The sequence below is a fragment of the Mustelus asterias genome, chromosome 11 (genome assembly GCF_964213995.1).
Source record: "Mustelus asterias chromosome 11, sMusAst1.hap1.1, whole genome shotgun sequence".
Lineage (NCBI taxonomy): Eukaryota > Metazoa > Chordata > Chondrichthyes > Carcharhiniformes > Triakidae > Mustelus > Mustelus asterias.
The window spans coordinates 5,574,596-5,590,081 of NC_135811.1; the positions used below are offsets into that span (position 1 = coordinate 5,574,596).

The 15,486-nt window shown below is 45.5% G+C and overlaps 1 protein-coding gene across 1 annotated transcript in view; it reads left to right on the forward strand.

Moving 5' to 3' along the window:
• slit1a (slit homolog 1a (Drosophila)) overlaps window positions 1-15,486 on the forward strand; it is a 329,132-nt gene that overhangs the window by 256,559 nt on the left and 57,087 nt on the right. Inside the window, exons 20-24 of the mRNA XM_078223079.1 lie at window positions 4,610-4,776; window positions 5,965-6,097; window positions 7,065-7,133; window positions 10,151-10,222; window positions 13,142-13,213. Coding sequence (XP_078079205.1) covers window positions 4,610-4,776; window positions 5,965-6,097; window positions 7,065-7,133; window positions 10,151-10,222; window positions 13,142-13,213 — 513 coding nt within the window. The remainder of the gene's footprint in view (window positions 1-4,609; window positions 4,777-5,964; window positions 6,098-7,064; window positions 7,134-10,150; window positions 10,223-13,141; window positions 13,214-15,486) is intronic.

Here is a 15,486-nt window from a genome sequence, read left to right on the forward strand (position 1 = left end):
ATTCTAAACATGGCCAAGCATATATCAAGATCACAGTGACACAATTAATTGTCTCAGGACACAGTGAGTGACACAATTAATTGGCTCTGGACACTGACACAAATAGAGAGTGGTGAATCTATGGAACTCTTTGCCGCAGAAGGCTGTGGAGGCCAGGTCATTGAGTGTCTTTAAGACAGAGATAGATAGGTTCCTGATTAATAAGGGGATCAGGAGTTATGGGGAAAAGGCAGGAGAATGGGGATGAGAAAAATATCAGCCATGATTAAATGGCGGAGCAGACACAATGGGCCGAGTGGCCTAATTCTGCCCCTATGTCTTATGGTCTTATTAATCATCTCAGGACACAGTGAGTGACACAATTAATTGTCTCAGGATAGTAACACAATCTGCTATTGTTTAGTCAGGCTCAGCAGTTTACCAATGTCCATCTGTTTGTTTATCAGAGTTCGACTTGTAACCTGCTGAGCCTAGCGATGCCTTAGTTTGTTGAATTCAATGGCCTCCTACAGGGGAAATGGTTAGATTACCCCTTGTTGGAGATGGTCATTGCCTGGCACTTGTGTGGCGCTAAGGTTACTTGCCACTTTCAACCTCAGCTTGGACATTGTCTAAGTTTTGCTGTATTGGGACACAAACTGTTTTAGTATCTAAGGAATCACGAATGCTCAACACTGTGCAGTCATCAGTGAATTTTATGACAGAGGGAAGTTCATTGATGAAGCAGCTGAAGATGGTTGGGCCTGGGACACTACCTGAGGAACTCCTCCAGTGATATCCTGAAACTGAGATGATTGACCTCCAACAACCACCATCTTCCTTTGTGCCATGCACGACCAGTGGAGAATCTCCCCTGATTCTCATCTACTCCAGTTTTGTTAGGGCTCCTTGATGTCACACTCAATCCAATGATGCTTTGATGTCAAGGGCAGTCACTCTCACCTCACCTCTGGCAGTCAGCTCTTATGTCCATGTTTGGAACAAGAATGTAATGAGGTCAGTGTTGTAGAAGGTGTGAGACCATGATTCTAACAAGGAGGAGCCACAGGTTTATGAGGATAACTTCTTATAAAATAGTTTATTTACACACTGACATCAGTGCCACATAATCCACTTGGATTGGAATATCCATTTTGTTAACCTTTTATACTACAATCAGGAGCTGAGTGGTCCTGGCAGAACCCAAACGGAGTGTCAGCAAGCAGGTCATTGCCTCCTGACAGTGGTCAGGACCAGGGGCACAAAATGCACCACGAAATAGAAAGGGCATGTCAGAAAGGCAAGGTCACAGTGATCATGGGGGATTTCAATATGCAGGTGGACTGGGTAAATAATGTTGCCAGTGGACCCAAAGAAAGGGAATTCATTGAATGTTTACAGGATGGCTTTTTGGAACAGCTTGTGATGGAGCCCACGAGGGAACAGGCTATTCTGGACTTAGTGTTATGTAATGAGCCAGACGTGATAAAAGATCTTAAAGTAAGGGAACACTTAGGAAGCAGTGATCATAATATGGTAGAATTCAGTCTGCAATTTGAAAGAAGGAAGGCAGAATCAGATGTGAAGGTTCTACAGTTAAATAAAGGTAATTACAGGCGCATGAGGGAGGAACTGACAAAAATCGACTGGAAGCAGAGCCTAATGGGAAAGACAGTAGAACAGCAATGGCAGGAGTTTCTGGGAGTAATTGAGGACACAGTGCAGAGGTTCATCCCAAACAAAAGAAAGGTTATCAGAGGGGGGATTAGGCAGCCATGGCTGACAAAGGAAGTCAGGGAATGCATCAAGACAAAAGAGAGAGCCTATAATGTGGCAAAGAGTAGTGGGAAGTCAGAAGATTGGGAAGGCTATAAAAACAAACAGAGGATAACAAAGAGAGAAATAAGGAAGGAGAGGATCAAATATGAAGGTAGGCTAGCCAGTAACATTAGGAATGATAGTAAAAGTTTCTTTAAATACATTAAAAACAAACGGGAGGCAAAAGTAGACATTGGGCCGCTCCAAAATGACGCTGGTAATCTAGTGATGGGAGACAAGGAAATAGCTGAGGAACTTAATAAGTACTTTGCGTCAGTCTTCACAGTAGAAGACATGAGTAATATCCCAACAATTCAGGAAAGTCAGGGGGCAGAGTTGAATATGGTTGCCATCACAAAGGAGAAAGTGCTAGAGAAACTAAAAGGTCTGAAAATTGATAAATCTCCGGGCCCAGATGGGCTACATCCTAGAGTTCTAAAGGAGATAGCTGAAGAAATAGTGGAGGCGTTAGTTATGATCTTTCAAAAGTCACTGGAGTCAGGGAAAGTCCCAGAGGATTGGAAAATCGCTGTTGTAACCCCACTGTTCAAGAAGGGAACAAGAAAAAAGATGGAAAATTATAGGCCAATTAGCCTAACCTCAGTTGTTGGCAAAATTCTAGAATCCATCGTTAAGGATGAGATTTCTAAATTCTTGGAAGTGCAGGGTCGGATTAAGACAAGTCAGCATGGATTTAGTAAGGGGAGGTCGTGCCTGACAAACCTGTTAGAGTTCTTTGAAGAGATAACAAATAGGTTAGACCAAGGAGAGCCAATGGATGTTATCTATCTTGACTTCCAAAAGGCCTTTGACAAGGTGCCTCACGGGAGACTGCTGAGTAAAATAAGGGCCCATGGTATTCGAGGCAAGGTACTAACATGGATTGACGATTGGCTGTCAGACAGAAGGCAGAGAGTTGGGATAAAAGGTTCTTTCTCAGAATGGCAACCGGTGACAAGTGGTGTCCCGCAGGGTTCAGTGTTGGGGCCACAGCTGTTCTCTTTATATATTAACGATCTAGATGACGGGACTGGGAGCATTCTGGCCAAGTTTGCCGATGATACAAAGATAGGTGGAGGGGCAGGTAGTATTGAGGAGGTGGGGAGGCTGCAGAAAGATTTAGACAGTTTAGGAGAGTGGTCCAAGAAGTGGCTGATGAAATTCAACGTGGGCAAGTGCGAGGTCGTACACTTTGGAAAAAAGAATAGAGGCATGGACTATTTTCTAAACGGTGACAAAATTCATAATGCTAAAGTGCAAAGGGACTTGGGAGTCCTAGTCCAGGATTCTCTAAAGGTAAACTTGCAGGTTGAGTCCGTAATTAAGAAAGCAAATGTAATGTTGTCATTTATCTCAAGAGGCTTGGAATACAAAAGCAGGGATGTACTTCTGAGGCTTTATAAAGCACTGGTTAGGCCCCATTTGGAGTACTGTGAGCAATTTTGGGCCCCACACCTCAGGAAGGACATACTAGCACTGGAGCGGGTCCAGCGGAGATTCACACGGATGATCCCAGGAATGGTAGGCCTGACATACGATGAACGTCTGAGGATCGTGGGATTATATTCATTGGAGTTTAGGAGGTTGAGGGGAGATCTGATAGAAACTTACAAGATAATGAACGGCTTAGATAGGATGGACGTAGGGAAGTTGTTTCCATTAACAGGGGAGACTAGGACGCGGGGGCACAGCCTTAGAATAAAAGGGAGTCACTTTAGAACAGAGATGAGGAGAAATTTCTTCAGCCAGAGAGTGGTGGGTCTGTGGAATTCATTGCCACAGAGGGCTGTGGAGGCCGAGACGTTGAGCGTCTTCAAGACAGAAATTGATCAATTCTTGATTTCTCGAGGAATTAAGGGCTATGGGGAGAGAGCGGGTAAATGGAGTTGAAATCAACCATGATTGAATGGTGGAGTGGACTCGATGGGCCGAATGGCCTTACTTCCGCTCCTATGTCTTATGGTCTTATGGTCTTATGGTCTTATGGTCTTATTGCTGAGTAAATGCTATTTGATAGCTCTGTCAAAGAACCCATCCATAACTTTGCTGATGTTGGAGGGTAGGCTGATGGGTCAGTAGTTGGCTGGATTGGATTTGTCCTTCCTTTTGTGGAGGGGGCATACCAGGGCAGTTTTTCACATTGTTATGTTGCAAAGATAATTGTTTTGAACAAGATCAGCTCAGGTTCATAATTAGAAGGTTGTTTGTCCACATTGAGGATCATTAAGACATGAAATGATTTACCTCAGGTGGTTAGTAGAGCTGTACCATCATTGAAAAGAGATGTGAATAAATAATCTGAAAACAGGGTAAAGGATATAGGCAGAGACAAGGGAATAGATGATGGTGGAGAGCTCCATTGGTAAAACTGGCAGCTGAATCGGTATTTACTGTTCTGTGTTTCAGATCGTTCATGTTGACATCACCAACTAACAGATACCCATTTTAAATACAAAGACAAATATAAAAGCACATGTGTTTGCATGTTCACATGTGTACCATGCACATATAGAAAAACCTATGTACTCATGCAAACATTTAAATAAACACAGCTGAGCACACACACAAGTAACATTCAGGTGTGAATACACATCTCTGAACATACACACAGACATTACAACACATGCAGACACAAACACTCACACACATGCATGCGCACACGTGCACACAGGCACACACACACACGTGCACACAGAGGCACACACACACACATGAACACACGCAGGCACCCACATACACATAACCAATCGCTCCTCCCGATGCTCTGTGCACGGAAGGTTGCGAGTTTATATGTCTGTCACTTTGATTGCAGCAATCTCCTTGCAAACTCCTTCAACTGTAACTGTCAATTGGCCTGGCTGGGAGAGTGGTTGAGGAGGAGAAAAATAGTCAGCGGAAACCCACGATGCCAGAAGCCAGACTTCCTGAGAGAGATCCCTCTACAGGATGTAGCTTATCAGGACTTCCGCTGTGAAGAAGGTAACAATTACCTGCTTTATTACTGGATCAATAAAGTTGTTTAATTTTATCTTGTGAGTTTTTGTGCCTTGCCATTCAGCTGGCCTGCACTGTCTGTACTTATCCTTTGACACTCTTGATTACCTGTTAGTGTTGGGCTATCGTCATTCCATCTATATATTTTGTGCCTGCGCTCCTTGCTCCACTTCACCTGGCGAAGGAGCAGTGCTCCAAAAGAGAAAATGCTGGAAAATCTCAGCAGGTCTGGCAGCATCTGTAAGGAGAGAAAAAAGAGCTGACGTTTCGAGTCCAGATGACCCTTTGTCAAAGCTAGAAGGCATAGAAAGTGGGAGGGAATGCAGGGTGAGGGAATGAAAGATGAGTCATAGCCACAGAAACAAAGGGAAAGGCTGCTAATGGCAGCCCATCGAGAGAATAGAAGGTATGAATGGCCAAATGGCAGAGAAACTGAAATCAGACGGTAAACTGTGACAGATGAAGATGTGGGGGGAGAGGGCAAATGGGTGGGAGTGAGGTAAAATTGAGAAAAGGGGGGAAAGGGGAAGCAAAGGGGGAGAAAAGGTAAGAAATGGGGAGATAAAATAGGGGGAAAGAGTGGGGGGGGGGAGGAAAAAGAAAAATAAAGAAAGACAATAAAGAAATAAAAGAGAGAGAACAGTTAAAAATTAAATAAAATGAAAACAAAGGTGCCGAGGTGGGGTGGAGCGAATCATCTGAAGTTGTTGAATTCGATGTTGAGACCGGAAGGCTGTAAGGTGCCGAGCCGGAAGATGAGATGCTGTTCCTCCAGTTCACGTTGAGCTTCACTGGAACATTGCAGCAGGCCAAGGACAGACATGTGGGCATGGGAGCAGGATCGTGTGTTAAAATGGCAAGCTCTTTTTCTCTCCTTACAGATGCCGTCAGACCTGCTGAGATTTTCCAGCATTTTCTCTTTTGGAGCACTGCTCCTTCGTCAGGTGGTTTTGGTTTCAGATTCCAGCATCCACAATAATTTGTTTTTATCCAATGCTCCAAAAGCTAGTGATTTTAAATAAACCTGTTGGACTATAATCTGGTGTCGTGTGACCTCTCATCATGTCCACCCCAATCCAACCCCAGTATCTCACATCATTCCCAGGACAGATACAGCACGGGGTTAAAAGCAGAATAAATGTCAGTGATGTGAAGTTGTTATTTGTGTTGCAGGTTATGAGGAGAGCACCTGTGTCCCTCGTCCTCAGTGCCCTGCAGAGTGCACCTGTCTGGAGACTGTTGTCCGCTGTAGCAACAAACACCTGAAATCTCTACCGAAAGGCATCCCTAAAAACGTGACTGAACTGTGAGTGAGAGAGGATCAAACAGAACGCACTGTGAGAACCAGGTTCTCACTTGCTGCTTCCTCATAAATACGCATATATTCATACCCAGTAAGATATTACTGCTGTAAACGGATTGTCACTCTGCATCTTCACCAGTGCTTGACTTTGGCTGTTGAGTAGGGAGGAAGAGTACACAGAGAGAGAAAGAGAGATGAATAAATCAGGCACGAAACAGCTGTCAATTTTAACATAAGCCACGCAGTGGAAAAGTGATGTGATCTGATTGTACGGTTCCCATCAGTTTGACATGTGTAGTCTTAACCAAGTAAACTAAAATAGAAAATCAAATGGAGAAAAAGCAAGGATTTGCATTTGTATAGCAACCTCCATGACCCTATGATGTTCTAAACTCCTTCACATCGATTCATTGGAGCTTTGTTTGGTAATGATCTTCCAAAATTCCCTCGATTCTAGAATGATTCCAGCAGGTTGAAAGTTAGCATGCGTAACACTGCTATTCAGTGAAGATGGGAGAAAGAAAATGGAGAGTAGTTGAAAAGTGGGGATGTGTAGGAGGCTAGCATTTGAGGAGTGCAAACACCTCGGAGGATTGCAAGGTTAGAGAATGAAACAGAAATAGAGAGGGACCAAGTGACAGAGGAAATTATACTCAAGAATGAGAATTTTCATATCGAGGCATTATTGGACTGTGTGCCGATGTCGATTAGGGATCTCAGTGGGTGGTGGGTGAATGGCTTTAGTGCCAGTTAACAGCAGAGCTGTGGAGGGGTGCGAGGTTATGGAAAGTGGACATTGGAACGCTGACCAGGAGAGTCTTATTGGAATAATCGCTGAGGTAACAAAGGTGTAGAGGAGGGTTTCAGCAGCAAATAGACATGCTTGTATCAACCAATGAGTGCTATTTTAATTGAACACAACCCATTTCATAAAATTCCACCAATCCTAACTCTCTCTTTTATCTTCCAGGTACCTGGATGGTAACCAGTTTAGTTCAGTTCCCACCGTACTCTACACCTTCAAACACCTACAGCTCGTGTAGGTATCCAGGGGAGGGCCAGCGGCAGAGGGAGGGATGGCTCATATTGGTGGTGGGTGGGGGGGGAGGATGGGGATGGGTGCTGTTGGGGGAGGGGGACGGTGGTGTTTGTGGAGGGTGGGTTGTGGGATGGGGATGAGTGCTGAGGGGGTGGGGGGAATGGTTGGTGGAGTGGGGGTGGGTGATGCGAGACAATGCATTTCCAGCAACGGTCTGAAGCGTATGAATTGGAGAGTGGAAAGGATCTGGTTTGTTTGCAATGATCCATTTTAAGATTGATGTTTCCCCATCGCAAGGTCTTGAAAAATACTAGGGTTGCAGAGACCAACAAAGGCATGAAGACTTAATCACATTGCGCTGTGCCCAGTGAAATAGATCAGGGCCTGGGGATGAGGTTTATCAGGACATTCCTCCTTCTTCATTCTTCTCTTCAGAGTCTTCAGTGTGTTCCTGGGAGTTGGGTGAAGCTTGGGCCTTGCTAATGACCAGAGGTAACACACTCGGGTAAGCTAAAGCCCTGGCGTCAAGGGTGCAATGTAGGGAGGCTCTCTTATTGGTGAAGTGGTGTATGAACATACCATACCTCCTCCCTAAATGCACTCGAAGGAAGATGGTTCAAGGCTAGTCTGAAGGAGCAATGGGTGGTATTTAATACAGTAAGAAGTTTAACAACACCAGGTTAAAGTCCAACAGGTTTATTTGGTAGCAAAAGCCACACAAGCTTTCGGAGCTCTAAGCCCCTTCTTCAGGTGAGTGCTTCAGGGGTCTCACTGGCTGGCTGGAGAGCTGGTGAGACACCCCATTGCTTCTTTTCTGGCAGGTTGACTGCATCATGTGCCACTTAGGCACCTAACTTGGTAGTGGCAGGCCTTACCTGGGATTAAGTACCCAGGGGGAAGGGGAGGTGGGAGGTTCGAGATGAATGGCAATGCCAGTGGGGAGATGGTGGCTGCTCCCAGTACTATACCCACTTGAGGCCTAGGAACGATGCTGGATCCTAGGCCACAGGTTAGTGATGAACAGAGAGTTTGGGGGGGGGGGGGGGGGGGGGGGGGGATGGGGGGTGATGTTCATGGGATGAAGGTGTTCAGCAGCATGGGCATGGGGTGGCTCCCTGCAGGCCCTCCCCCACTTCCTGATGGTGGGTCCCTCGATCAGGCAGGCACCCTCCTTTGGGAGTTTGCAAGCCAACATGCCAGGGTTTGTCTGTCGGGCTCCCCACATGGCAAGCCCCCTGCCCACTGCTGGGTTAATACCAGAGGAGGTGGGCAAACCCACCTAAGGACCTCAATTTGCCTACCCACCACAAACTTAATCTGGGCAAAGGAGAGATGATGGCAGAGTCCCCACCTGATTAAATGCCTCCCACTACTCACCATGGGTGTGGCATCTATATTTTAGTGAGTGAGTATGTACCTGGCTCCGATAGATATGATGAGAGTAGATAAAATTGATTAATTCAGATACAGAATAGATAGATTCCTTTCAGGGAACAACATTTTGGGTATAAAATATCTGAACAATTGGTAATATGACATGTGGGGAGTGTAATGATTCTTGGCAAGAATGGGTGATTTTGGATCGATGGTTCCCAAATCTCTCCACCATTTGGGAGGGTTTCCTCACCTCATGTCTGTGTCTGTTGTGGACACATTGATAGAGATTGATTGCTGTTATTAATCATTAACTCCATTATTCTTGTATTATGGAGCTTTTTGAATGGGGAAAGGCAAACTAGATTAAGCTAATTTTTTTCTTTTAGTCTAGTTGTTCCTATGTGGTGAGTCGTCTGGTTATAGTCAGGTATGAGGAACCTTGCTATTTCGACTCAGTGCTGTGCCTTGACACTAGGAGGTACAACCTGAGCTCAACACACCCTCTGATCCCTCTGCAACTACCTCCCAAGCTGTGGTTGCCATGTGTCCATTGGGACATGGTTGGCTAGGTCAACAGTCACTTTGAGCCTTTGACAAAAGCCCCCATCCTTCTCCCAGTGCTCCCCCCACCATCGACCCACCCTCACTGCACACTAACCCGAGTACCTTATCCCATGGGGGAATATAAACTGGTTTGCCCGGGTTTTGTGGGTGTGAACCAGAAGAGGCGAGACTGAGGACCACCCAAAATTGGTTGTGCTTTAAGAAGCTTGATGCTCTGGACACTTCAATTTCCAACCAGTGTCTCACTGGCAGCTGCTCCGGGTGAAGTCTTGGGAGGTTTGGGGGGCAGGGGAGAGAATGGGAGCAGCACCAAGGATGGGTCATCAATGGTTTTCAATAGTGCTAAAGATCCTGGCTGCGCTCTCTTGCCCCTCCCCCTTCCATATTAAAGTCAATCATTTTAATAAACTTTTCTTGAAACATCATGGGCTAAACTGCATGTAGTTCAGATAAATTCTGAGCTCAGAAGGCCCCACATTTGCTCTGGTCACAGTCATAATGGATTGCCGGAATATTTTGAAGTGTGAGACACTGCAGTAATGTAAGGAATAGTGGCTGTCGGTTTGTACATAGAAAGCTCCCACAAACAGCAATGTGATAATAATCTGATTTCAGTGACATTGGTGACAGATAAATATTGGCCAAATTCCCCTGCTCTTCTCTGAAATAGTATCATGGAATCTTTGACATTATCCGAGGGGGAAGGCAGGGCCTTGATTTAATGTCTCAGTTAAACTCAGCAGCTCTGATAGTGCAGCACTCATTCAGTCCTGCACTGGGAGCATCAGCCTGGATCTTTGCACTCAAGTTCAAGTGAGACTCAAACCCACAACCTTCTGACTCCGAGGTGTGAGTGCTGCTCTTTTGTAGCACGTTCTAGCCATGGAATGTCTGCCTGAGTCGGCAGCCAGAGATGCCACAACCATGCCTGAACCGACAGGGTCTCGAGGGTGAGAACTCAGCCCCCTAATTTGGGTCTCCTTTCCCACAGGGAAATCGAAAGGCGACAGGGTCCAAGCTCAGGCTCCCATGGTTTTCAATCATTGATGCTAATAATTTCATTCCTCTCTTAACAGGGACATGAGTAACAACCGGATCAGTTCCTTGACCAACACATCCTTCATTAATATGAGTCAGCTGACTACACTGTAAGTAACTTGTAGCCATGGGTAATTACAGCAAGCTGTGAGTCTTGGAATGGTTACGTGAGTGGGCAAAAGATTGGCAGAATGAGTATCATGTAGGAATGTGTAAGGTTGTCCACTTTGGCAGGAAGAATAGAAAAGCAGAACATTATTTAAATGGAGAGAGACTGCAAAATGCTGCAGTGCAGAGGTGTCCTTGTACAAGAATCATAAAATGTTAGTCTGCAGCTACAGCAAGTAATTAGGATGGCAACTGGAATGTTGGCCATTTTTGCAAAGTGGGATGGAATATAAAAGTTGGGAAGTCTTGTTACAGCTGTACAGCACACTGGTAACATGGCACCTAGAGCACTGTGTACACCTTTGGTGTCCTTACTTTAAGAGAGACACACTTGCATTGTAAGCAGTTCAGTTCAGTGGGCTAATTCCTGAGATGAAGGGGTTTGTCTTATGAGGAAAGGTTGAGCTGATCGGGTCTATACTCAGTGTGGTTTAGAAGAATCAGAGGTCATCTTATTGAAACGTGAGATTCTGAGGGGGATTGACAGGATGGATGCGGGGAGGATGTTTCCTCTTGTTGGGAAGATTAGAACCAGGGGAGACAGTTAAATTTAAGGAGTTTCCCATTTAAGATGGAAACGAAGAGGATTTTTTTCTCTGTGGGTTATTAGTCTGTGGAATTCCTTTCCTCAGAGGGCAGGAGGGGCAGGGGGAAAGTGGCGGAGGGGGGGGGGGGGGTCTTGGTACATTGAATATATTCAAAGTAGGCAGATTTCCCATTGACAAAAGGGGTCAAGCGTTATGGGCGAGAGGCAGGAAAATGGGGTTAGGGCCACAATTAGATCAGCCATGATCTTATTGAATGGTGGAGTTTCAAAGGGCCGAGTGGCCTACTCCTGCTCCTCGGGCGGCACGGTAGCACAGTGGTTAGCACTGCTGCTTCACAGCTCCAGGGTCCTGGGTTCGATGCTCGGGTCACTGTCTGTGTGGAGTTTGCACATTCTCCTCGTGTCTGCGTGGGTTTCCTCCGGGTGCTCTGGTTTCCTCCCACAGTCCAAAGATGTGCAGGTTAGGTTGATTGGCCAGGTTAAAAATTGTCCCTGAGATGCGTAGTTAGAGGGATTAGCGGGTAAATATGTGGGGGTAGGGCCTGGGTGGGATTGTGGTCGGTGCAGACTCGATGGGCCGAATGGCCTCCTTCTGCACTGTAGGGTTTCTATGTTTCTATATTATAGAGATCTATCACCAGTCTGTAGCCACGAGCCCTTGTTGAATGTGTTCCTGGAGGTTTCATCACACGACCTTCAGCCCACCAACCTCCCCATCTGGTTGAAGGGCTCTGTTTCAAATAATTCCAATAGTTTTAGAACCAATGAACAAAGAAAATGAATAAAAGCCATGCCATTATTTTATTTCTTCCCCCTCCCCCTCTGTCAAATGGCTTCCCAAACTGTGGGTTGTGACCTCCAGTTGGGTAGTGAGATGGGATTTTGAGTTGTGATCTCCGAGGCAGTAACGGCTGTCCTGGAGCCCAGATTGATTTTTGATAACTGCGAAACCTCTTTAACTCCTCGTCTTGTTTTTGTTGGTGGCCTAAGGGACTGCTCTCTGAGGCCCATTTGCTGCTGCAAAAAAAAGCCTGCGGAAAAGTTGGATTCTGTCAAACTCTTTAAGAATGTTATAGGTTTCAATGGAATCATTTCTCGTTCAGAGGTGGAAGTGCTACTCACTGCGCCACAGGCTAGTTGGTGCAAATCAGAGAGGAAAGAGAGTGTGGGGTGAGATTCTCCAGCTTCCCCTCAGTGTGTTTCTCGGCGGTGGAAGGCAGCCTGCTATTTGCTGGTGGCAGGATCTTCTGGTTTCGCCGCTGTTGATGGGTATTCCCATTGTTATACGGCTTTCAATTTAAACACCTTGCAAGCATTCCAGTTTAATGAGACAAACAAGAACAGTAATCAACTCTTTAGTTCATTCAACTATTTCTTTCTTTATTTAACAGTTCCGGTACCAACTCAAGCAGTTGCAACTCATTAACTCTTTACTGAACTTTAACTCTTAACTGCACATTCACTTTAACTGAACATTAACTTTAATTATTTAACTGAAAATAGATACTACCGAATTTAGGAAAAACCTTGGCCAAGAAATATCCCCGATATAGAATTTATCTTCTCTGAAGCATCCTTCAGGGTACATGTCTTATGATGGTTAGTCTCTATTGAGCTGTCGCTGCAAAGGACTAACAAAGGACTGCAATGATTTTTATCCACAAATTCTCCACTTGCTTCCAGAAGATTCTCTGTCATCCAACCAACTGTGTAACCAGAAACATCCAATGAAATTACTTGTGAACGATGCCATTACGCTTACTTCACATGACATGTACCACAAATAGAACATATAGAACACAGAACATTACAGCGCAATAAAGGCAATAAAATGTGAGGCTATGATATTTGTTCAAATGTAAACGACTTCCTTATTTAGTCAACACAGGAAGCTTCAGATCGCAGCTTCCAGACAAGATACCTGACTCAGAGCAACTTTGCGACCTGCATCTGGTTTAATTATGAGTTGACCAAAACTCCCAGCATGCTTAACTCTTAGCCAAAATAGCCATTTTCATCATAGAAAACATTTTAAAGCCATTTTAACCATTTTAAAGCCACTATTGCCATTATTGTTGTTAAATCATTGTTGTAGCTGTTCTTTCTCCATCTACACCATAGAAGCCACCCCATGCCGCCGGGAAACCCGTGGCAGGAGGTGCATCACTGGCGGAATCGGAAAGGCCCACTGACATGAACGGCCAGAGAATTCCAAACTTGGGCTGGGGGCGAGTCACCAAATGATAAAAAAGTCACACTTAATTTTCCAGCTTCTGACTGTTGTATTTTCTTTCCCTGTCTCTTTTGTCCCCAGGATTCTCAGTTACAACTCCTTACGATGTATTCCTGCCTCTGCGTTCCAAGGCCTGCACTCTCTCCGCCTTCTGTAAGTCCCGAGTGAAAAATACTTAACCATCTTACAACACAACAGTCACCGGCTGGCTGCTAGCTCAAGCATTGGGACCCATTCTGGGCAGCAAAATTTTAAGAAGGATGTCAAGGCCTCTGGGAGCATGTGGAGAATGTTTACCTAAACAGTGCCAGGAATATCGGCCTTCAGGAATGTGAAGAAGCTAGGATTAGAGCAGAGAAGGTTAAGAGTAGATTCAACAGAGGTGTTCAAAATTATGAAGATTTTGAGCAAGTAGTTAGGGGGAAACTGTTTGCACAGGGGTGGTGTGGGGTGCGGGGCACATTAACCCAGAATACGCAGGTTTAAGGTCATTGCCTAAAGAACGGATGGGGAGAATGATTTCAGAGCTCAAAGGGTTAAATCGTGAAGGACAGGTGAATAGAACTGTTTCATCTTCCTTTGAGCTTAAAAGATTAAAGCTCAATCTAATTGAGGTTTTAAAATGTTCAAAGGATTTGTTAAGATGGATACGGGAGAAATTATTTCCTTTGCCAGAGGCATAATCTTAAAATGAAAGTTTGATGATTGATAATGGAAATCAGGAATCACAAAGGGTAGAGGCATCTTAATACCCTATCTTAACAGCCTGTGGATACTGGAGTCAGTTGAAACTTTCAACAGAGATTTTTGTGGTAAGAGATGTGATCAAAGACTGTCAAGTGGAGTTGAATGATCATGAGTGATAGTAAAGGCTGATTGGCCTCCTCCTGCTCCTTTGTACACTGACAATAAACCCCGCCCCAAGATCTTCCAGTCTCTGATGGTCATACCTTGGAAGACGTACAGGGGGACTCTCAGGAAATCCCAATGCAAGGAGTCCACGGGAATTGCCCAGGAAGATTCAACTTCCAATGAACAGTTCCTGTGTGTCCAGGACCCTCAGAAAAAGTCTCCAACTCTGAGATAGAGTCAGAGACTTTGGAGCATTCTGACTCCTTTACCCGAATTGTTACCCAGGAAATGTAAGACAAGAAAAAAATCATACTTAACTCCTGGGTAACTATACAACTAGCACCCACTCCATCCCCCTGACCCTTTGACTCCCCCTCCTGACCCTTTGACTGCCTTCCTGATCCTCCAAATCTCCCCCCAACCCTCTGCCTCCCTGTGACCCTCTGACTCTGAGCTCTGACTCGCACAACCTGACTTGACCCCGAGCTCACGATCCCAACCTCACCACGCTACTGACTCTACCACCTTGAAGAGACCTGGTTTGGAAGTCTGAGAAAGGAATGCGGAGCTCCGAGGATGTGCTAAAAAGATAAGAGTTGGAGCAGGGGTCCATGGATGATTACAGCTCCTTGGATGATTCAACACCTTCAATCCAGCAGAAACTGGGTGTAACACATGACTCCCTGGAAACGGCCTTCCAGGCTGGGATTGACTGACCACTTTGCCAAATCTTAGATCCCAACATGAAGTGATTTGGCGCAGTCTCCTTTCAGTCCTTGACCAACATGTTCCTAATTTGGCTTTAGATGAACACTGTCAAGTCTTGTTCACCGCCTTTGCTCACTGACCTAGCTCCCTGGCCTGTAATGCCTCAGATTTAAAATTCTCGTCCGTGAATTCTGATGCAATGGGAGAGCAGGCTGGTGAGAGAGTTCAGGGAACGACATCCCAACAACAGATGCACCTTAGTGGGGAGTGCGAGGGGAAGTGGAGGAAATTAGGAAAGTGAAAATAAATTAATGCATGAGGAACTGGAGCACTGATTTACTGAGGGGCTGTGTGCAGTGTCCATGTATGAATCACAGCCAGAACTGCCTTTCTTTGAGTGTCAGGATGGCCTGCTGTGGTGGGAAGGGAAGATATCAGTGATGCTAACTAATTGCCTGTCTAAAATACAATCTCCTTCATGTAGTGTGACCAACTTTGAGTGTCCAGGAAGATGGGTAGTGACAGCATTTCACAGCCTGGAGGGGCAAGGCAGTGTCTTTGAATTAGCACTGTTTTACCTTGGAGTATTAAAAAAATTATTCATTCTAATTTCTAGCTCTCTTGCAAGTAGTGTTTATTTGCCGGTTCCTCCTGCCTGCAAGGCCCCTCCCCCACCTCCCCCCCTCCCCACCACCCCTCCATTCCTGCTGGAGAACTGTTCCAGAGGCCTGACCCTCTTCTCTCCTTTGTCCTGGTGTTTCAGCCTGGGACAGTAAGTCTAGTTGAATAAAGAGGTATTACTGCCTTGATGCTCACTTCCCTCCTCACACCCACATGCTCACGCTCACACACGCTCACACACTCTC